The following is a 22,290-nucleotide window of genomic DNA, read 5'->3' as shown; positions in this document are numbered from 1 at the left end:
CCCTCTTCGTCCCAGTAAGCCCACAAAACCATCCCTGAACCCAACTTCCCTCCGGCCATTCCGCCGCCGGCCGGTTTAGCACTATTTTTTCCGATCAATTTTAATATTCAATTTCATTAGTTCCGACGATATTCACGATTTCTTTTTTCTTTTTGGGTTTGACAGCATTTTTGGATCTGTGGTACCATGTCGTTCATGAAAGGTGATTTGCTAAGTAGAACTAGAAGGCTTGTCAAAGGTTTAGCCAAAGCTGAACCTGTATGGCTCAAAGCAATGGAGCAGTTAGTATCTCCTTTTCTTTTCTTCATTCAGTTATCTCTTTATTTGTTCAAAAACCTACTCTTGAACTATTACTATGTTGAAATGACACATTTATGTATAAATTTAGAGTTTATTAGGGTAATTTCACTGTTACGTGTGCGAGATGAAAATATGCCTGTAATGCTGGTTGCTGCTTTGAATTTTTGTTTTCTAGGGCTCCACCTGCAACATTTCCTCGTGCCGAGAACAAATTGGTACCCATCAGTTTACCTGAGGATGTCTACATCAAGAAGTTCTTCCAGAAGTACCCAGAGTCGAAACACGAGGATGCTATTAAGTATGGCTTTTTAACCTGTTAATGGTTCTTAGTATGTATTGTTTGACTTCATTATCGTCTAACAGTAGCATTATTAGTAAACTATCCTTGAGGTGTAGGCCGTGTTCTATTTTTGATCCTTTAGTTTAGAGACTTAACAGCTTGATTGTGTAGACTTTAATTTTAAAAGGATAATGCGCAACATGTCGAGGAAAGAAGTGTGAAAAGCGCAGCCAATTACATAACATGATAAATACTATTTTGGCAATTGAAAATAAAAATTTAAGGTCTCAGCACATCATCTGTTGTGCAGTCTAGAATATAATCAGTGTTTTATCATTATTTTCCTATTGGAAAAATTGGCATGTTAAATTTCTCAATGTTTTTGCGGATTGAGGCTCTATTATTATTTTCTTTATAATTTTAACAGAATTTCTGGATTTGACCCTCCTCCAGCCCGAATTTACGGGTGGCGAGTGCTTGAGTTAAAGGAGCAGGGGGTCAGTGAAGAGGAAGCTGTGGCTGTTGCTGATGTACATATCTCGTCTTTCTAGATTTAAATTCATTGAGGTTCAATCTTCTCCTAGGATCTCTCTTTTAAGAAGTTTGTGGTTTTGTTGCTATAGATGGAATATCGTGTAGAAAAGAAAGCGAAAAAGAAAGCATATTCTCGATTGAAGCAGATTGCTCGACTTCAGGGGAAGAAACCACCTCCTAATCCATATCCAAGTGCTATCAAGGAGATACAAGCTGAAGAAAGGAAGTATGTGCGTGATCGTTTCTATAACCAAGATATTCTTAAAATTGTGGAGAAACTGAAAGAGGAGAGGCAAGCAGAGATGCAAGACAGAAGAGGTGGAGGTGGCTGGTAAACGCCCATGGTCTTTTTCTAATAGTTTTTCTTTTTGCTTTTTGCCCAAGTTGGTATACTTGGTAATGTTATGATACTCTTTGTCGAAGTGGTTATACTTGATAATGTTATGATACCCTTTCCTCAAGTACTAGAAAAACGTTTCACTGCTGGTTTATGTAGTAGACTTGGAGTTCATATTCCAATTAAATTTGGAAAATAAGTGAGTAATATCTCTTGCCCAAGCTTTGCAAGTGTAGTTTTGTTCTTGGTATATCAATTTCTTTTATCTAATTACTCCATTTATTAATATTTAAGTAGTTCTGTGTACTTTTTACTGTCTTTTTCCTTCAAGGGAGGTTATCCTAGCCCTCAGTTTTGATGATTACGGGTTTCTACCCAACTTTTAATCTGGTGCCATATTTGCAGAGGTTCTTCTTCCATCTTTTGCAGTTTTAACAACTTATATGCAGCTTTATCAAAAAACCTTTTTATGCATCCATATTAGATGACAGCCTGCTGTTATAATAAAACTTTCTCATGCTTGTAGTAGATCTTATAAGAAGCTAAACCCTTGGCATACTACTCAAACTTAATTCAATGGACAATGTGTTGTGCCTTGTTTTAGTCAATGATTGTTGTAGAATCACTTATTGGTGCAGTTAACTTCATTGTTACAGGGATGCATTGTCTTCTTATTACATTATTATGAGTTTCTTGCTCCAGAAATGCGATGATGAATATTTGCAGGTCTTAGACAATGTTTGGAAATTTCATAATGTGATGTAGCACATGACCAACTTGCATATAAGTATCTCAATGATCTATAAGCTTCCTACTTTTACTTCTCTACTCATTCAATTCCTTTTATCTCCTGTGGCTAGTGTAAATTCATACTTCTTGGTTCTTGTTGTCTAGGCATGGCAGGCAGGGTGGGGTTTAACCTGCAAAAATTTCCACCAGCTTTTGCCTGTGAGCATTTTTTTTTCCCATTTTCAGCTCGCTCCAGTGGCCCCTGCAGCATTTTTTCTGTTTTCAACCTGCCCCTGCTGAGACCCTCGCCCACAAAAGTTCTATTTTTCATTTTATTATTTTTTCTAAAACATACGAGGTTTATAGTTTTATCTTTTTTCCATTCTTAAATCATTCATACGAGGGTTCCTCTTTTTTCCTTTCATCTTCTCCATTTTTCTACATCTCCCTTTTCAGCCATTTTTGCCATCATATCTCCTCCTCCATCTTCATTTTTCTCCTCTCTTCAAATCACCACTACGACCCTTTTCCTCTTATTCTCCTATTCCTCTCTCCATCATCGAACACCATTTCTGCCCAGTATCTTTTTGGTCATGAATAGAAAGAGAACTTAGGCCGAGTGGCAGTGTTGAGTTTTAAGCATGTTTAGGCTAATGACAGCAGCGAATGTATATGGGAATTTTGCCATTTTCCGTATTTGTATTGTTTCATAGGTAGTGAATAGTTGATCTGGCATTGGAGCTCGGAGATCAAATTATAGAATTAGTTATGATTACGAGTAATACAAAGATTGTATCCAGCAATTATCGAGAAAGAGCAGGAAAAGGGGTTGAAAGGTATACATTCATTAACCAACAGGTATGATAGATTAGTGGTTAAAAAATGATCACCAACTCAGGCAAGATGTTATTCAGCGGAGGCCATTCCGAAATGAAGAACACCTACAACAGAGTTTCAATTCTTCTCTACTAAGGTATGATACTAACACTTATATGAGTAAGTGCTCAGTTTATCAAAGGGCATATATGATGAGCACAACCTCTCTTGGGCTGCCTGCTTTAACCTTTAGCTATTCCTAAATCAGTTTGATCTTGTATCAGCATGGAGGATTTTATTGATAGCGGAAGAACTAGTATCTTGGTGATTGTAGATAGATTGACCAAGAACAGCCATTTCATTGCTGCTATTAATCTGCTTCTTTTGTGGCAGACTTGTTTAAACATATTGGAAGTGACAATATAGGAGCCATTTGCATTACAGGGAGTCACTTTTTCCGCCTTCAATCCCCAATCAGATGGACATACATACTGACTGAAGTACTAAACAAAACCGCGTGTTATTACTCAACAGTCAACATGAACTGGTCTCTTAATCTTCCCTTGGCTGAGTGGTGGTATAATTGAACTTATAACTCAGCTATTTAGCTCATCTCAGGTTTCATTTGCATATAGTAGCTCAACACTAGATATAACATGCTTTGGCCAACCAAAAAAACAGGAGTGACTTGAAATTGCATGTGGGAGATTGGTTTTAACTAACGACAGCTGATCTTGTCCAACCAAGCATTCAGCTAAGTATTATCCCCTCCTGTAGCCATTTATTCTAATTTCTACCATTGTTTCATAGCTCAAGGCTCAAGCTATGTCACAGTGTACCAGATACATTTAACCATAACAGATTTAGCCAAGTCCCTATTGTGTGGAGCCTCAAATGTATTCTTGGGAGGAGGATGGTTAAAAAAAGGAAAATAAGGTTGTACACAAAACGGTTACCATTTAAAAACGGGTTGGATATTTCATCATTTCAAAAGTAGATCAACTATGTATCAAAATATATTATCGATCATAAAATATGGATACCCCATTAATTTGTCGTACATTACTCAATTCACTTTTTTTTTTTTTTTTTTTTTAATCTAATATCAAATATGGATGGGTAGAAAATTTTATTATTTTTACGTAACTCATTTCAACATGGCCTGCCTGTTTGCCACTCCTAGTAGTGCCTCAAGTTTTTGCAGCAATGAATGGGCATGCTTAGAGAACAGGCAACCTAGGAAGAATATTAGGTGGTGAAGGCCAAACTTCCTACCTTCTTTGAAGATAAAGGCTTTTAAGGGAGGAAATTATGTCCTAAATAATTTTTTTAAAACATGATTACAACTTGAAAATTTTGCTAGGAGGAATTTATAGTTGCCTAGGCGTAAGTTTTAACTTTTGCTTATAAGACCAAGTTTATGGAACCTGTGTTTAAAATATCTTGAACATACCTAAGTTCTTGCTTTTGCTTATAAGGTAAAACTTCTACTATCTTAAATTATCCTGCACACTTGTCTCATAGACAAAAGTTTAAAACTTATCTCTAATGGACAACATACCTAAGTTCTAACTTTTGCTTACAAGACAAAACTTGAGGTCAATTGAGTAAGTTCACTGTCATAAAAATCCCAAAAGCAATTTTTGTCAAGACTTTTCTGAACTAGACCCAAATGATGCAGATTAAAAAGCTGTGAATAGTACTCAATAGGGTGGAGGAGTTAGTTGATATTAAGAAAAGTCAAGTTACAGTTTAGTCCTTTTAGTTCAACTATTTACACATGAAGATGTGATACTCTATTTTAGTCCTTGTGAGAATTGTACTGTTCATAACCTAATTAGGTGAGGCAGCTATGGTTAGGAGAAGGTACAAATGAAAATATCCTTGAGCAATAGCATATCTAGCTTGGTATAATTATGCTTTTCGCCGTTACCTTGCTCATTCTGCATCGAAAATCCATCAGCTAAATGGTTCTAGCATCTTTATCAAGACTCGAAGCCAAGTGCCCCTTGACTGATGATTGTTAATTGACAATACAAGTAGCAAATTTGTTTCAACAACTTATTGCACGATTATAGATGTCACTTCCAATACAAGTATGTGTTTCAAATGAAAAATTGACCTAAAATAAGTCAGAATGGAAATGATAGCAAGTATTTACAACATTGGAACCTACAATCTGTGAAAAAGAGTTCCAGAAAGAATCTTATAACTGTTGACTATGTACTAATGGTATCCGACTAGATCGACCATTTTCACAATCATATAAATGCAGGCCTAGATGGTTTTCTTAGTCGGGTAATATTGTAAAAAGAATGCTGATACAACAAATGTTGCGTTTCATCCTAGGATTCCCACGCGACACTTCTCCAAACATGAGCCATTTACCATAGAACTCACTTCTCCAGTAGTAGAATGAGCTGAAGGCACCGCCATTTACCAACACGACCCACTGGAAAGGTATAAAGTACAATGTTTCAACAGCTCAATGACACAGGGTCTCTCCATAGTTTACCCAACGTACAAAGCTATCTGAAAGTTCCTCGACAACTACACAACTCTGGGCATCACTGTAGGATGCCTCTGCTCCAGTGTTTGCTGTTCCCTGCAGATAGTGAATTCTATAGTTGAATATCAAGCAAAGAGAAGGTACACAGCGTTATTCAGTAACTTAGCATTAATTGTTAATACAGTGCGTTGTCAACTTTACCAGAAACAAAGACTGAGTCAGTCAAATATGGCCTCAAATCAGAAGCACTACAATCATGTGTTAGGTGACTAATAAACCAACACACTAAGGAAAGCTGCTAATATTGTTCAGAGAATCTTCTTCTTTGAGATGAACAAACGTAGAATCTACAATCAATACATTCAGTTTCTGTCTTTTAATGAAAATAGCACCAAGAGAACGCTGGACATGTACAGGGAGGATCAAAGAAAACCGTTCCTTTCAATACTTCAGGGAGTTGAGAAAGTCTTGGCAAAAGTATCTATGACAAACTACAAAAAGTACTCTCCACTTAGAAAGACATTCTTCGACAACTTTTCCGTTAGTAGTTGCCCAGTTACCAATGATCCCCCCACCCCACTGACAGAACCCAATTTCACTACTATTTCAACCAATGATATCTCACCTTTATATTTAAATTAGCTATGGAAATTCAAGACTCGCAGTTTGACAAATAACTTTATAAATTTGATCTTTTCTGTCCAAAGACGGCAAGTAAGGTGAAAACTTTTTTTCTTAAAAGGTTGAGCTTTGGGAATGTATCTCATTAGCCCTCCATCCCTTTTTTCCCTAGACCAATGATCCCTACTACAATTATGACACAAGTTACAATACTCCAACTTTATTGGAATGATCACATTAATAGTTACATAATCGTCAATTTGAAACCTATCATGTTACTTCAATTATAGGTGGTAGTGACAACCTTGAAAGTGAAATTCTAGTTTAAGAATCTATTTGATCTGGTTCATGGTCCAACAAACAATACACTATACATGTGACAAGTACATATGGTATGTTTTCCTCAGTTTAGTTTATAGCAATAAAAATCTTCTCTCTTTTATAGAGAAGATATGGTCCACCATTTATCCATTTCCTGAAGAGCTTCGAGAAACAAAGACAACTTTCGATGGTCGTCACTCATCAGTCATGTAATTTTCTGGCAAACCAGGAAAGACAGAAAGTGTCTACAATGAACCGTCAATTGCCAAATAATGTCCTCCATCTAATCATAGAACCACAATAAAAACTTCTATTGTGGTAGAAGCCTGACTATCAACCATCTTTCAGCGAAGGGAAAATGGCCACATCTATCTAGAATTATTTTTCAAATTCTTGTGGTATAATCTTTTCAGGTGGAAATCTCAGAACTAATGTAATGAGGTGGTGCCTGACAAAACTTGACAACAAAGTTCATGAGCTATTTTTGCAATGTTTACTATCAATTTTAGTATGAGAAATAGGAAAGCAGTCAAGCACATATGTGCTTTTAATTAAGTATGATGAAATCAGAAGTTGAACAAGTAAGAGTTTAGACAGAAGTTGTCCCAATATGATGAAACTTTTGCTCAACTCACACTTACCTTCTTTAAATCTCTAGTTCACAGGCGGAACAAAATAGACCTATAAGTGATATCAAGTTCGGTATAAGGACGGTAAACGGGACGGGGTGGGGTGGCGTGGGAGGTTGCAGGGCAAACCCGCATAACCCCACGAATACTTCAACCCGCTCCGCCCCGCCCCCCATAACAAAAAAATCTATTTGCAACCCACCCCACCCCGCATAATTTTTTTAATTTTTTTCTTTTAAAATTAAGTTTGATACTAAAAGTGAAATTCATAATTTTTTTTACACATTTCCGCTAATTAGTATCTTGACTGTCATAATCATACTCTTTGCAGGGAATTTTAATATTCCATTGTTGTACAGTCATACGAAAGTTGTTTTCATTTCTGGCATGATGTGTTTCCTTAATTGAACTGGAAAGTGAATTGAAATTGTAGAAAAAAATTACCACAACAAAGTGGCAGTCTTCAGGGAAAAAATTATTCAAACTGAGTACACTTTCATTAATTACCCATAATTATACACTTACCTAATAAATTATGCATCGATTACTTTGTCTGATTCAATGTAATTTTGGATGTGAGCAAGGTTAGTGGCTTCTTATATATGCATCTATTAAAAAACCGCAACACGCCCCGCACCCACATAGAGACAAACTATCCCCCGCCCCGGCCCATTGCCATCCCTCGCTCGGTAGATGGACTAAACCAAGCTAAAACGAATTCAACGTGAATGCTGATAGCTGTATTAAGGGAAATCCAGGAAGTGCAGGGAATGGTGGTGTACTGAGAAATCACAGTGGACACATGGTGATGGTATTCACTGCCCATAACGGCTGCTACAGTAACAATAAAGCTGAGGTCCAAGCCCTGAAGATTGGACAACAGTGGTGTCTTCATAATAGATGTCACAGGGTAAGAGTGGAATCTGATTCACTTTTTTTTTTAATTTTTTTTTTTTTTTTTGAAAATGGTAACATATTATATACATCAAAAATACAAAAGCTTCATGGCAGCTACAAGACTTCCGGGAGGTACAACAAATGAGGATGCAAGGAAGCTGTTTTGACTTGGGAAAACCTGAGGAAGAGGGGGATACAACTGCGCTCAAGATGCTATCTGTGTGGACAGGAAACAGAAACAATCAACCATCTGTTTTAACACTGTAGAATTACTAGCCAGCTGTGGGATATGTTCATCAATCTAGGAGGAATCTGATGGAAAGCCAGAATAACTAATGAAGTTCTAGCAAAGCTGGAATGAAGGGAGGAACTGCAACAGCCACAAAGATAGATGGGAAATTTTCCCAGCAAGCATTTGGTGGAAAGAAACTTTAGATGTCTTGAAGATGCAAGTAGTACTTTACAGAAAATTAAATCAAACTGTATTCTCTTTTTTCGGTTTTTGGTGCAAGTCTGAGTACATAGATGATCATGAGGAAATCGTTAAGGTATTAGGATAAGAAGAGCAAGGAAGCTGTAACAACCCATTTTGGTTTCCAGCACATTTTAGTAATGACGTCTATATATATATACACAAAATGTTACTTTTGAACACAACAATTTTGAGTTCATTCTTCACTGAGGATATAAATTTTCCTAGACAAGTTATAGCCACATTGAAGAATGATGGAAATGGATTGCCAAGTTTCAGGATTCGTGTGAAAAAAGGTAAATTTTCTTTTGAACCTGCTTGAATGTTACTTCTGTCAACAGATAGGTTCTACCATTTAGTTAGATCTTTTTTTAAAGCTCAAATGCATACATCTTGTAAAGTAGAAGTCCTCCTCATTTAGTTAAATAAACTTTTTTGCATAGGGGAAGTTTATTCGTTCTTCGATTCAACATAGGAGACAAAAGGTTTCTATAAGCACCACCTCATGTATATATATTTTTTCGGTGATATGAAATTACACCAAAAGACATCACTTGAGCGGTTTGGCAACAAAAAATTATTAATTAAAAGGTGGTAAAAGCCTTACTTGTGAAGTAACTGAAATACCAACATTCATGCTACAGCCACCTTCACTGGAGAGTGGGGTTGTTTCCCCCACTATGTCACTGACAACATTCTCTGATGATAGTCCACCTATTGGGGAGTTTGTAAACAAAGACCTGCACCAATAGAAAGCACAAATGACATTGTTTCTTCAAGTCAATCAGTTCTAGATGGAAGAACTCAACGATTATCTTACTGCAATTCAGGATTACAGAAACAGAAACTTGATGGCACCATATGAGAAATAAGGAACACAGAACACAAAGGAAGTGTCAACTGTCAAGCCTCAACTTTTTTTCAACGTCTGCCTAGTCTATACAACCATCAAAGATTAAAACCACCTTTATCAAAAACAGATATCACCAGAATATTCATTTGAAGTTATCCTTTGAAACCAAAAAATGGAAACAGTTTAACACAGGAATACTGGTCCCAAATAGCCAACTGACAGAGCATGACCAGCCATACATTACACAAAACCCCAAGAAGATTAAAGGCATAAAGAAAATGAACGCTACAGAGTACTAAAAGTTATAGCATGTTTAAGATCTTAAAAGCAATTTGATTTCCTAATTTACAAGAAACTAATTTCACTGAATAACACTAAGTCATACAAAATTGACTACCAGAACAAACAAAAGTTAAAATGAAAAGGAAATTATGATAAAAACATTTTCCCCGAAAGCTTAGTTCAGGTGGCAAAGGTTGAGGGACTTGTGACTTATGTCACATGATAGGGTCCTGCGCCATGCGAACTAAGTCTGGTATTTAAGTAGAGAAGGGTAGAGCGATGGGTCCTATCCCTTAGTCTTGAAGGTTGTGGTTGGCCCCAATGGATTACTCTGTCATAAAAAAGCATACTAAAACCATTTGGAATATCAATTAACAGATAACTTGGATTCTCAATACCTAAGGGGTCGTTTGGTTGTTGGTTAGAGTTATGGAGGTATTAGCAATCTAGGGATTCGTAATGAGTAAATTTATGTATTATTTTATGCAGGGATTAGTTATTCATGTATAAGTTATTCCATCTTCTATTCTGCATAAAATAATGTATAGATTCTCTCATAACTTATACATGTATTAGTTATGAAGGTTTCTAAATTGTCAACCCACGTCATACTAATTTTATACATGAATAGTTTATTCCCTACCTATCTACCAAATGTCGTATAAGCTATACAAAAATTAATACATGGATAACTTGTTTTCTTATCCGGCTACCAAACGACCCTGAGAGTTGCATGGAAGAGTACCAAACATTTCGGAAACGGGAAGGACCTAAGTGCAAAGTGTCTCACGATCTTAGTAATTGGGTTGATGGGAGATAAATACATAAACAAACTTCGCTTTATTAAAGGAATCAGATTTTTAAAGTGGCCTAAGCAATTGCTTAGTTCCTCCAAGACTCTAAGGACTCGTTTGGTAGAGTGTATTAGAAGAAATAATGCATGGATTAGCTTTGTGTATTAGTAGTACCTTTTTTGGTATACTTATTCAGCTAATGTATAGCTAATGCTGCTTGCATTAGTTATACACTCTATTTTGTATTGAGAAGTGTATTACTAATAGATGAAAATCTATGGTATTAGTAATGCAAGAGGATTTTATGCATGCATTAATATGGTTAAAGACCCAATTGCCCTCAAAACCCTTTTTACATCTTTTCCACCATATTTGTGGGAGGGTATCTTTGTAAATAATTTTTTTTTTTTAATTATGCAATGCATACTATATTTAATACAAAATAATCCTTGCATAAGTAATACGAAGCATTACTAATGCAAACATTACTAATACACTCTATTTAGCATTATTCTTCTACACCCTACCTAACGAGTAACAACCCCTAAAGCCAACAGAACTTGTCAGAATGTAAACCTCAACAAAATATGTCATAAGTCTTAGTGTCTTCAATCAATTACCTGTCCAAAAACTCTTCCTCACAGGAATTCCCAGAAGAAGACAACCAATCTAAGTCAACAAAGTTGGAGCAGTCATATGTATCTGCATTTTGTTGTTCAAGGGATCGATCTCTTTGCATTTCTACAAAAAGTTGTCTTGTAGGAACTGTTTGAGCATACCTGCATAAAGAAAGATAAATAAGCAGAGCAGAAGGTGAGAAAGAAACTGATGTATATGAAGATTTTTCCTTTCTAGGATATATAAACTTAAAGTAGATTTCATGCTAAATCTAAATTCATTTAAATTCTCAGAAGTAGCACATTCACTTTCATCCAGTGAGAAATAGAATCAATAGACCGTACTTCAACTAACCACAGAAATAATGGTAAGGCAACAGAGCTATTTTGTTAAGAGATGGTAACAATATTTTATATTCAAAGGAGCAAAAAGCTGTGTTGGCCATAATACAGGGGAATGTACCAAAATATACAATATGCAATTTCTATCTTCTTACTAAGATCCTAGAACATCTAAATAACTTCTGAATCTTCTATAAATTCCTGCTTACACCAAAAATAGAACAGCAGACAATTACAGCCCCCATATGCATGCAGGAATCAAATCAAAGCTATTCTACTTAGCAGAGGGTCTTCTCCCTTTGTTCCAGCATGACTACATATCCTTGGTGTTATTTGGCATGACCCAAATGTTTCCCTGCTTATGCTAGAAATATATTCCAAACTCGTACAGTCACTTAACAATGTAAAAACACGTGACAATTAGTTTCTGGCTCTCTTCACACAAGTGACATCTAGTGCAGAGTAGTACACCCCTATATATCAAACTATTCTGTGTTAAGCAGGCCCTTCTAGCTACTAGACAAACAAAACATGTCACGTTACAGGAGATCTTTACTTTCCAAATATGCTTTCTTATCCAAAATTCATCATTGTATTGTCTCAATAAGCATCTGATAGGGGCTGACAGAGAATCTGCCTGAATTGTGTCGCAACCACCAAACCATGCATAAGTTTTGCTGACTTTTGCTGCCTCCCCTTTTGATCCAGCAACCAAGGAGGTCAGAGGTGTGTTCCGGCATAGTCCAATATTCATTGGCTATGCTTGTAAACAGAGCCCACACCTGAGCAGTTACCTTACAAGCTATCCCGTTTTGCCAAGGGAGCAACCCCATTTTCACCTTAAATTGGTCAAAATGTGCAGAATTTCTCACTTCTCAAGGATGATTAGATCGAGCAACTAGAGTATGTGGCTGACAAGTAGACAAAGTATGCTCTCCCTAAAAGCTTCACCATCTAGATTAGATATATACAGTATACACTTCAACAAAGAGGATGGTGGGTGTGTGCATTACAACAAGCAAAACTCTGGTCCATTACTGCACAAAATGAGCTGAGGAAATTTATCAAGTCGTCAACTCCCTGTAACCGATCATCTTACAACACAGCTTGGAAAAAATACATTTGTATTTCAAATGAAAATGCATTTCCTTATATTGCAGTTTATGCTGTATCAAACATACATTTTATGCCACTAACCACGTGAAACTTTCCACTTTATAGGGTGCTCAATTCTTCAATGTTTTCATGGCCACCCAGACTGGAACATTTTTTATATGCAAAGGATTTTATAGTAGGTTTAACAAAGAATCTCTCATTACTCGGTCATCCCATAAAAAGAATTTCTCATTACTCAGTCATTCCATAACAAGTGTCACGGCTTGTACGAAGGGCTGTGAAGTCTAATTGCTGTAACAGTTGGAACATGTTGTCCATCTTCCAATCACTGAAATTGCTACTAAGTTCCACGTCCCATATTGATGTCAGTCTGTAATATGCTATAACTGCTCTAATTAACTGCATTTCTGAAACTAGTAGGGAATTGGTTCTTCTAGGTTGAGTGTTCTATCCAAGCATCAAGCCAGGAAAATAGTTTGCTGTGCCATCTCTCTCATTGAAAGTGGTATTCTCTATGAAGCTCTCCATAATAGTCTAATGTCTTTCCAGGTGCATACTGCATACACCATGACATGTGGATGATTTAGTTTTCCAGACCTCCATACCATATTTTGCTCTAATCACCTGTCTACAAAGTGCATTTTCTTTGTCATAGATTCTCCACAGCCACTTAACAATGATTATCATTATGGTTTTTGAATTTCCTAATTCCATGCCACTTTTTCTGTTTGGACTTCCATCTCATTTGACAAAATTCGAAGTTCTTCTCTCTGTTCCGGTCGTAGAAAATCCTTTCTTAACTTATTCAGTCATTTTACTACTTTTTGGAGACTTAAAGTAGGGACATAGTATATATACAAAATGCATTGAGGACCAATCTGCCACCTAGTGACAAGTATCATCCTTCTACTAAGCCAACTTTCTGATTCCTCCAATTCCCCTTCCCCTATGTAATCTGATTTAGTCTTGCCCCTGGTGGCACACAAGATACTTTTTGCCAGCCTTTCTAACATTGTAGCCAGTATTTTTGGCAATTCCTAGGAGTGACTGACCTCAGTAGCAAGACAAACAGCTTCTTGAAATTAATGTGGAAACATTGTACATTTACAATTATCAGTAAAGTACTTGTTTTTGGGTAACAGAGGTGTCCGCACCATCTTGAGCGCACCTCGGCTATTCCACCGGATACCTGGTACTTCCCACTAGCACATTTATAGAGTAACTTTACCCAACAAGGTTGGGGTAAACAGAAAGAAATTACCTAATTAATTTTTCCACGGTTGGATTTGAACCTTAATTTCCTACCGTATTCATCCACTTTATTGATTATTAAGCCATACCTTTGGATGCATTATCAATAAAATAGTTCTCAAGCATAACACCTGCTCTTCCCCTACCTCATACATTACGAGTTTTATCATCTAGAAGATATGATATATTCTCCATGTCTTTTTATTCCAATTATGAACCTTTAATACACTATCCATAGCCAAGTTAAGGAAAAGGGGTGAAAAATGATTCCACTGTCTTAAACCTCTTTCGACAGGAAAGAATCCTCCTAGTTCACTATTGATTCACCATTGCTCATCACTGAAGATTCCACTTAATGCAGTTGGTGCTTCCAAAACTCATCTTATTCCATATTAATGATTAATCCCCAGTCCACATGTTTGTAGGCTTTTTATATCCAAATTCACAAAAATATCAGCTTCCCGGCCCTCTCCTCGAGGGAAGACAATCAGTACAACATTTTAAAATTAGTCTTTCATTTATTAAGGCTAACTGTGCATTTGGTTACTGATCATTGTTTTCAACCTGCCTTATGCACTCCCTATCAAACTGATACGTTCGAGGTCATTTGGTTCGGTGAGAAATAAAGATGCGAGAGGATATATAATTGAGATGTGTAAAGACAAGTCACCCAAATGTGAAGGATTGTTGCATGAGTTTGTTATGACCTTTCAAGTACAATTGAGGTAGAATGAAAGTTATGGAGCTTTGGTTGAGCTTGTGGTGCTAGCTAAGAAAAAAAGGTAAGAGGAGGCCAAGTTCTAAATTGTGTTTACTACCAAATATTTTGCATCCTATCTGTTTGATGAAAAATGCATAAATGGTTTTCAAGTAGACTCGAGGTTTTACATATGCGGAGATGAGCATATGCATTGTTCACAAGCTTATACAAGTATTTTTGGGTCTGAATGGTATGTGCAACACTTATAGGTGCAACTTAGTCTCAATAGCATTGATCGATACATAACAAAAGTTACATATGTTTCAAGTGATTCATGAAATCATGTTTACGCTTTCAAAAGTTACGTATATGATATGGTTGGATTAAGGCTCATGGATTATGAATATGACGCATTTTGATGTTTGAAAAGCTACATATTATAAGTATGTTTTATGGATACATGATTATGCTTTCCAAAAGAAATGTTTTGGCTAAGCTTAAATCCATGATATATGAGATGCTCAAAAGCTATAAGTATGAAATGTTGGCATAAGGCCCTGATTTGTAAAATGTATGGGGAAACGGGAGAGGACCGAACTTGGTGGATATTCACCTCCCAAGAGAGGCAGATCAGCTTCAACGATTTAGAAGAGTATCTAGCCATCTTGGCCAAGCTTCAGATCCCAACATGGAAGCCATTCACTGACCCCCAGGGATATATGGCCCTCCCTTGGTCCAGGAATTTTTCGCATCATATGGGGTATACATGGTGCCTCAGAAAAAGTTGCCAAGGGATTTACAGAGACCTCTTGACTCTGTAGATCTCAGCAGTATGACAATCAACATATTCTACTATGGAACCGACTTCAGGGATTTGAGCACCACAAGGCTGGAGCCAAAGACCAGTTTCTTCCTAAAATGCCTCAAATATGTATGATTTTTTTATGTACATATTTATTAGATTTTAATAATTTATTGATGTTTTAGTAGAGATAGTAAGTATGGTATGAAAGACTATTATTATATGATGTAGCCTTCATTCAAAATAATTTTCCATTATTTGTATTATATGTGAAACGTTATGTATATTTTACACGAACCTACGCAATACCCGAACGTATACGTAATGGGATAAAAATATTTTGGATGTGCCACCTCCACTTTCACGTGGAATTGGAGGGAATGTACAACAGATCCTTAGTAAAAGGTGGCATAAATGTGTTTCAAGACTTGGCACCTGAGCAATTAAATAGAAAAATCTATTTATAGCCATCCATTCATTCACTATATGTAATATATTCATTTTATATATATATGAAGCAAGGTTTATGTAGTTGTTGTAGCTTATAGAAGGAGAACGTATTTTCTAACAAGAATATTTGATGTTATGTTTGTTCCTTGAAAGAAAATCGATTATCTATATCAAGTATTCAAGCTCAAATTCAAGATACGTGAAGGCTATTCCTTTCTTTCTTTTGACATGATTCAGTAAAATTTATGATTTTTTGGGGCAATCATGCTAGTGAAGAGTCCTTGTCAATCTCTAAATTGGTATTAGTGTTACTTTTTGTTAAAAGCTTCTATTCGGTGATGCTGGTCCAGAGTCAAGTTAGGGAGTAGGAGGTGGTGTATATATTGTCATGGTTATCAGATTTAGTGATGGATGGGTTGATCGTGGTATTATGGTTATGGTACAGAAGAGGTACAGTTACATACGGGTTACATGTGGGGTTGCTATTTTGCATACATGCTTTATTTGCTTTTAAATATCATGGTGGTCTTATCAGCTCGCATAGTGATTTACATATTTTTAGATATCATGGTGATCTTGACACCTAATAGACTTCCATCAATCATATAAATTGTGTACCTTGAATATGTCAAATCACTTTGACAAGTTGACATTTCTGGTGTTGATTCGGAGAGCACTTTGCTTCCTTCTTTTGACTGGTTAGACAGGTTAGACTTAGAAAGCCCCTTTCCAATACTACGAGTTGATAGGGGAAATTGACTTTCATGAAGAATGTTCCCATCTGAGAATGATCTTTGAAACAGCGACCTGTTTATCACCATAAGAATATACAGTTATCCTTCCATACTTCAAAAAAGAATTTACAGGAAAAGATCAAGTCGGTAGGAGGCACATTTCTGCCATCTCTGGTGTAACACATATTTCAAAGTAAATTAATTAAACCTTGAAAATGCTACAGAATATCAAAGTCTTTGTCTTCTATATCTGTCTCATCCTAATTTAGATGGTAAATATCTAATCTATAGAAAGCAAGAAAGTTAAAGAGGCAAAACATCACAGCTTTGACAATTATACCTTCCACTGTCGCCAACATAGCTTTCCCCATTCCTACCCACATAGTAATGCTGATAGGAGTCCAATTCCCATATATCAGGTCTACCCTCAAGCGGTTGAAAGTAACCCAAAAACCTGCTCACAGAATGTCATCAAAATTCAAGTATCAGGCTCATAGCCATTTTTCAAATTATCTGAAATCTTGAGTAAATTGGCAAATAGAATATCAGAAGGAAAGAAGTTGAACTTAAAGGATTTGCACAAACTAAACCACTCACTAAAACTGCATTGGCACATAGGAATAAAGAGAAAATGAGCTTACACATTAATAGCATTTTGTTTTTCTGCATCCATGTAAGCGTTGCTGTAATATCTCTGAAGAGTCCTAAAGAACTCCTGTGATTGAATTGCAGCTTTCCACTGGCCCCTCCTCTCTGAAAATATCTACAGGAGACATTCCCACACTGTCAACTAGCCCAAGATCAAAACTATTAACATTGGTTTAGAGAAGATAGAACATACATGTGTATGTCCTGGGCTTTGTTTCCATTAGTATCAAGGAGGCATATGGGATAACAGCAAATAAAAATGAGGCAAGAATGACTGTATTTTGGGTCCTACCATTCTAGCTCCTTAAGTTCCATTTTCTGATCGCTGGATTGTATCTCACAAAAAAATTAGTTGAACTATGTTACTGCTCTAGCTACAAGTCAAAAGGTTCTTTCCTTTCTCAATATGCAAGAAACTAATCACACCTTTAATTATTAGGATGAAAAGAAAAGAAAAGAAAAAATAGAATTGGGAGTACAAAACACATGCAGTCGCCACCCACGTACCCCAGAATACACAATAAAGAAGCTGCTTGTAACAATTTCTATGATAGTTTTATTCTTCTACTTCTTTTGTGAAAACAAAACTGCTATGATACTTTTATCTGCCTTGGGAGTACAGTCATTTCAAATATCAAAGAAGAAAACTGAAAGACTTATTTATCATCTACCTCATTAAAAATTATCACAAATAGTTCTCATTACAGTCTAGCAACCCTAATAATTTGCAGAAAGAAAATTACAGATGGAAGATTGTTCCATATTTGATGAATGATAAAGAAACCCTTAAAAGTTCTCTTATTTCATTTGTATGTTTGGTCCAAGTAAAGAGCCATGTTGATTGATGGTTGGACAAACTTGATGGATGTCTGTAAATGACTCGCAGGTTGTGTCATGTTTTCAACTTAACATAAATGTCACACCGATGAGCAGAGGCATATCCAGGATTTCTAGAGGACGGGTGCACCACTACTTTTAAGATAACTATTTGATTTGATTGTAGAATTTTTTTACGGTGACACAAAGTCAACGAGCAAACTGTAATCAAGACTATCATTACAAGAAATCATCACTAACTTTAAAATTTTCCTGGACGAGTTTTCATACTTTAAAAACTATTTATAGCATTATTAATTAAATATTTTATATTTTATATAGCAAACTAAGCAACCATTAAAAAATTCTTCATCTATTTTGAAATTCTTTATGCATTGAAAAAAATACTTAAATTCTTTATTTATGATGATTTTCACGAGAGTGTTTGAGGAGAAGGTACTCCCTTCATTAAGTTGTCATGGTTATTAAGAATATTTGGTCCAAAATATTATAATTTTAGGAAAATAAAAAAACTTTTTTCTCATTTACTATTAATTGTTCTTGAAAGTAAACAATATTGATTGCATATCATAAAACACATAAATTTACACATTTTTTGTAAAGAAATAAGGATAAATTAGTCAAAAATTACTTTTATTTATAATTTTTCAGGAAATGTGCAAAAGAAAGTATGGCAAGTACAAAGGTACAGAGGAAGTATTTGTATTTCTGGAAAGTTTGGAACTCAAATAAGAAGAATGTCAAATAAAGAGATGAAAAGAAGTATAAGAAAGAAGGGACAACTGGGAGAATGACTAAAGACACGGTAACCAATTAATTGATAAGTCAAAAAAATGACTTAAGGCACGAAAGCAAGAAAGAAAAGGAAACAATAAAGAAAGAGTTACAGTCTGGAATCAAACCCCAACCCTCATGACTAAGCTGGCACCCATCAACCGCCGAACCAAAGAGCTCACTTGAGCATGGGTTCACATACTGTTATTCAAGTATTTAACGAGCAAAAATTTAAAATACTACTGCTATACCTCGTCTCGGGAGGGAGCATGGGTTCACATGAACCACCCCACTCCACGTAAATCTGCCTCTGCTGGTGAGGTCCTTTTTTAAAATGAAATAATTGATTCATAAATAATGTGCAAAGAAGGAAAAGGGAAATGTTAAGCACTAGCATTACCTTGTTGTGAGCTGCAGAGCCACCATATTGATGAGCAAGTGTATCACCCATCCTCTCGTAGAACCCCATTAATTCTTCTGCCAAAGGATCATCAAGGTCTATCTTTGTTGAATTTGTAACTCCTAATGCATGGAGTTGATGACCCAAAGCAGCCAATCCATATGCATACTGTGCCACATTTGTACGATCCAAGCAATCTATGCAATTTGTCCTTAGCACCCCCTTTTGGAACATTGTTGGTTTAAGATAGTCATTGCTAACATAGTTACACCCATTGGTTTTCCCCTCTGAGTTATCTGACTCACCATTGTCATTATTATATTGTTTCTCAACAGCAGGGTCAAAATGTCTCAAAGGATCCACATTACTAGCAGCAGTACATCTGAGCCACATCATTGCAACTATTTTTAAAATACAATTCTAAGCAGCTCAAACACCCAACAAAAAAGCTAATGTATGCATGCAATTCAACTTTATCACCTTTTACTGACCTACTTCAAGTGGTAGCTCACATCAACGTATAAAGAGAAATATTTTTCCTATCATCTTTGGAAAACTCTGAAGTGCAGAATTTCTAAGCTGCATCACTGAAACTGGAAGAGCCTTTTCACTCTTGTCGTAATGACTTGAAAGGTAGCAGATGTTTCATAGCGTCAAAAGATATAATAGCAAGGAATGTATAAGGAAGCCAATCAGCCAGACGGTTGTATTATTTCTAATGGAAAGGGACCGCAGAGAAGAGAGTGATATCATAAAATAGGAAAAGAGTAGGAATGGACCAAAAGCTTCCTGAAGGAATAACAGAGAAAATCTCTTCACATTGAAGAGAGTTAAAACCGCAGACTCTTGATAGGTAGAACTGGAAAGAAAACTATGAGATACTATGTTATTTTTAATCAAGAATTACCAACGTATAGGTCGAGAAAATATGTTATTTACAGTACTAGAGAATGGATAAACAGAGGAGCCGGTAGGGTTCTGGGCAAGAGGCATGTAGTATTCATCATTTCGGAACAGATACATTCAAATCCCCTTTGCGGAACAAGAATCAATGCACGTGGATAGTTGACACAGCCTCCATTAGAAAATGTTGAAAGGCAGGTTGTGTCCAGAACTAATAGTGTAAAGGTTCTTCTACACCTTTGCATTCAGCTCGGCTTTTCTACAACATCTGGACCTACTTATGTAGAAACATCTGTCCCTTTGTCCCATCTCATAGGATCAAATTTCCTCCCAAGGAAACAATATAAATTGGATCTTAATTGAAGATGAATAATTAGATTTAAAAAGAAACCACAAATCATATGCTTAGTTCTTATATCAAACTTGTAATTTTGTTTTAGAACTAATTATTCATGTATATCAAGCTAACTTCTTTAAGTATAAGCATATCCTCATGAAAGCTGACAATGGCGCGGACTAAAACCTAATTATTTTTGCAGCATCCCTGCACAAATTCAAATCTAAATCAGCACAAGGTTGCCCTTCTACAGCCCCATATGTTTAGTGAACCTCTTCACCTGTCTAGATTGCCGAGATTGAGGTCTGATCACTTAGAACTTCAAATATGAAAACACCAACAAGTCAAACACCAAAAGCGAGAAGTCTCAAAAGTTATAGCCTATTGCTGTCGCAAAGACAATTATATACCCAGCCAATCAACTGAGATGACAGGCACAGCATAACTACAGACTACAGTTCCTTCATAATTCTGAGTATATGACTTTCTCCTTAATTTATTGGTGTGTTAGGATGTACGTGACCAATAACTGATCCAAACTTCAAGATACATGAAGCTCAAGAAAAGATGATCATCATTGTTGAAAACATATTTAAGTAATTAAAAATAGGCTCTCTCTAATAGCTTAAGCTTTCAAATTTGATGGTCACACACTTCGACATAATATCAAAGCAGGTAAAGGTACTAGGTTCAAGTCTCACCGCACACATGAAAAAGAATGAAGCCCGCAGGTGAAGAGGTGTGTGTAAAGACACAATTACGTAATTATTAAAAGTATGCTCACTCTATTAGCTTAAAATTTTGGAAGAATGGTCACACTCTTCAACAATTACCATCCCTATGATGCAATTTGGCAAGATTCGCATTCATTAGTCCATAAAATTTTCAAAAGCTTTTCAGAAGGACAAAAAAGGGAATCACTACCTGGAGGAGGATACTTAATGCAACTACGCCAAAGAGGAAAAAACAATCCTAGATATCCAAGACCATGAGTGTAAAGAAACAATACAAAATTGATAGTTTTTCTGACATCTGTGTAGAGGAATAACTATAAAAAAAGTAACTATACAAGAAGAATGGAAGAGCTGATGTTCAGTTGGACGAGCGGGGGGAAAAAGAGAAGACGAAGGGCATGGAATCTGGTGCCATTTGCATTAATGTGGCTTGTCTGGAGTGAGAGGAATAGAAGAGCTTTTGAAGGTGTAGAGCCAAGTTTCCCCCAGTTAAGGAGTAGCCTTCATTCCTTATTTTCTTTTGGTGCACTCAGAAAGTCCCCTATTGTATAGATGATTGGGTGGAGCTTATAGAAAATCAGTTGATTGTGTAGATTCTTTACCTTTTGGTATACCACTTGTATTTGGTATTTTTTTATGACCTTGTTTATGATATGTAATACAATTAATTGATTAAAAAAAAAGAGGGAATAAGGTGAAACATCAAAAAGAATGGAATACCATAAAAAGATAAGACTTCGATTAAGATGAGGAATGACCAATTGGACATGAAGTAACAATCAAAGAAATTGAACAGAACTCTACATGCACTACCACATGAAAACTGAAAACAGATTATTTGTATAGAAAAAATGCCTTTCAAGTGTTTGCAGATTTAGCAAAGAAATGAATAACTTACTCAAAAGTGGGCAATTTCAAACATCCCTCAGATCTTATAGCTGGTGTAACTTGGCAATAGAAGAAACCTGTCAAATTCAATGCATATGTAGCCACTTTTCCCAGAGAAAACAAGACATTTGTAGCTTTGCTGAAAAAGGGGAAAAGAAAAGGCAAAAGTTATAGCAAATCAGATCTTTCAATAAGAAGTTAGAGAAACAGAAATAAACAAGCCAAATACCTTCGTGAATGCTTATTCAAATCCCAGTGGAGAAATCTAAGTCGATTTTCTTCAGATAGATCCTTATTGATGAATTCAATTGCATTAGCAAATTCAGTGCGAAGGATAGACTCCCGAGGCTTTTTTTCTTGGGTCTGTCAATTGAAGAATTTCA

At 36.1% G+C, this 22,290-nt stretch overlaps 3 protein-coding genes across 3 annotated transcripts in view; 2 read left to right on the top strand and 1 right to left on the bottom strand.

The window, feature by feature from the left end:
* Window positions 1-22,290, top strand: part of LOC125823308 (26S proteasome regulatory subunit RPN13) — a 406,586-nt gene that overhangs the window by 48,103 nt on the left and 336,193 nt on the right. The gene's annotated exons all lie outside the window — the stretch shown is intronic.
* Window positions 163-1,672, top strand: LOC125823312 (uncharacterized). Its single transcript, XM_049502704.1, has 4 exons — window positions 163-281; window positions 476-598; window positions 1,008-1,110; window positions 1,204-1,672. The coding sequence occupies exons 1-4, from the start codon at window positions 187-189 to the stop codon at window positions 1,447-1,449; spliced, it is 567 nt and encodes a 188-aa protein (XP_049358661.1). The 5' UTR covers window positions 163-186; the 3' UTR covers window positions 1,450-1,672.
* The window catches only part of LOC125823289 (phosphoinositide phosphatase SAC3-like), a 39,297-nt gene continuing 22,020 nt past the window's right edge, over window positions 5,014-22,290 (bottom strand). The window contains exons 8-16 of the mRNA XM_049502680.1: window positions 22,137-22,270; window positions 21,918-22,046; window positions 19,046-19,427; window positions 17,028-17,149; window positions 16,727-16,840; window positions 16,271-16,459; window positions 10,995-11,153; window positions 9,053-9,185; window positions 5,014-5,601 (exon numbers count right to left, since the gene is read on the bottom strand). Of these exons, the coding sequence (XP_049358637.1) occupies window positions 5,482-5,601; window positions 9,053-9,185; window positions 10,995-11,153; window positions 16,271-16,459; window positions 16,727-16,840; window positions 17,028-17,149; window positions 19,046-19,427; window positions 21,918-22,046; window positions 22,137-22,270 (1,482 nt within the window). The 3' untranslated portion in view covers window positions 5,014-5,481. The remainder of the gene's footprint in view (window positions 5,602-9,052; window positions 9,186-10,994; window positions 11,154-16,270; window positions 16,460-16,726; window positions 16,841-17,027; window positions 17,150-19,045; window positions 19,428-21,917; window positions 22,047-22,136; window positions 22,271-22,290) is intronic.

This window comes from Solanum verrucosum, unplaced genomic scaffold (assembly GCF_900185275.1).
Source record: "Solanum verrucosum unplaced genomic scaffold, falcon-dt-bn FXZP01000214.1, whole genome shotgun sequence".
In the NCBI taxonomy this organism is placed as follows: domain Eukaryota; kingdom Viridiplantae; phylum Streptophyta; class Magnoliopsida; order Solanales; family Solanaceae; genus Solanum; species Solanum verrucosum.
This window is presented reverse-complemented; position numbering and strand designations above follow the sequence as displayed.

What these genes read in the sequence shown, in the direction of transcription:
- LOC125823312 (XM_049502704.1), top strand. Translation starts at nt 187, where the DNA reads ATGTCGTTCATGAAAGGTGATTTGCTAAGTAGAACTAGAAGGCTTGTC. An exon ending in TGGCTCAAAGCAATGGAGCA is followed by an intron (nt 282 to 475) that starts GTTAGTATCTCC and finishes TTTGTTTTCTAG; the next exon opens with GGCTCCACCTGCAACATTTC. An exon ending in AAACACGAGGATGCTATTAA is followed by an intron (nt 599 to 1,007) that starts GTATGGCTTTTT and finishes TAATTTTAACAG; the next exon opens with AATTTCTGGATTTGACCCTC.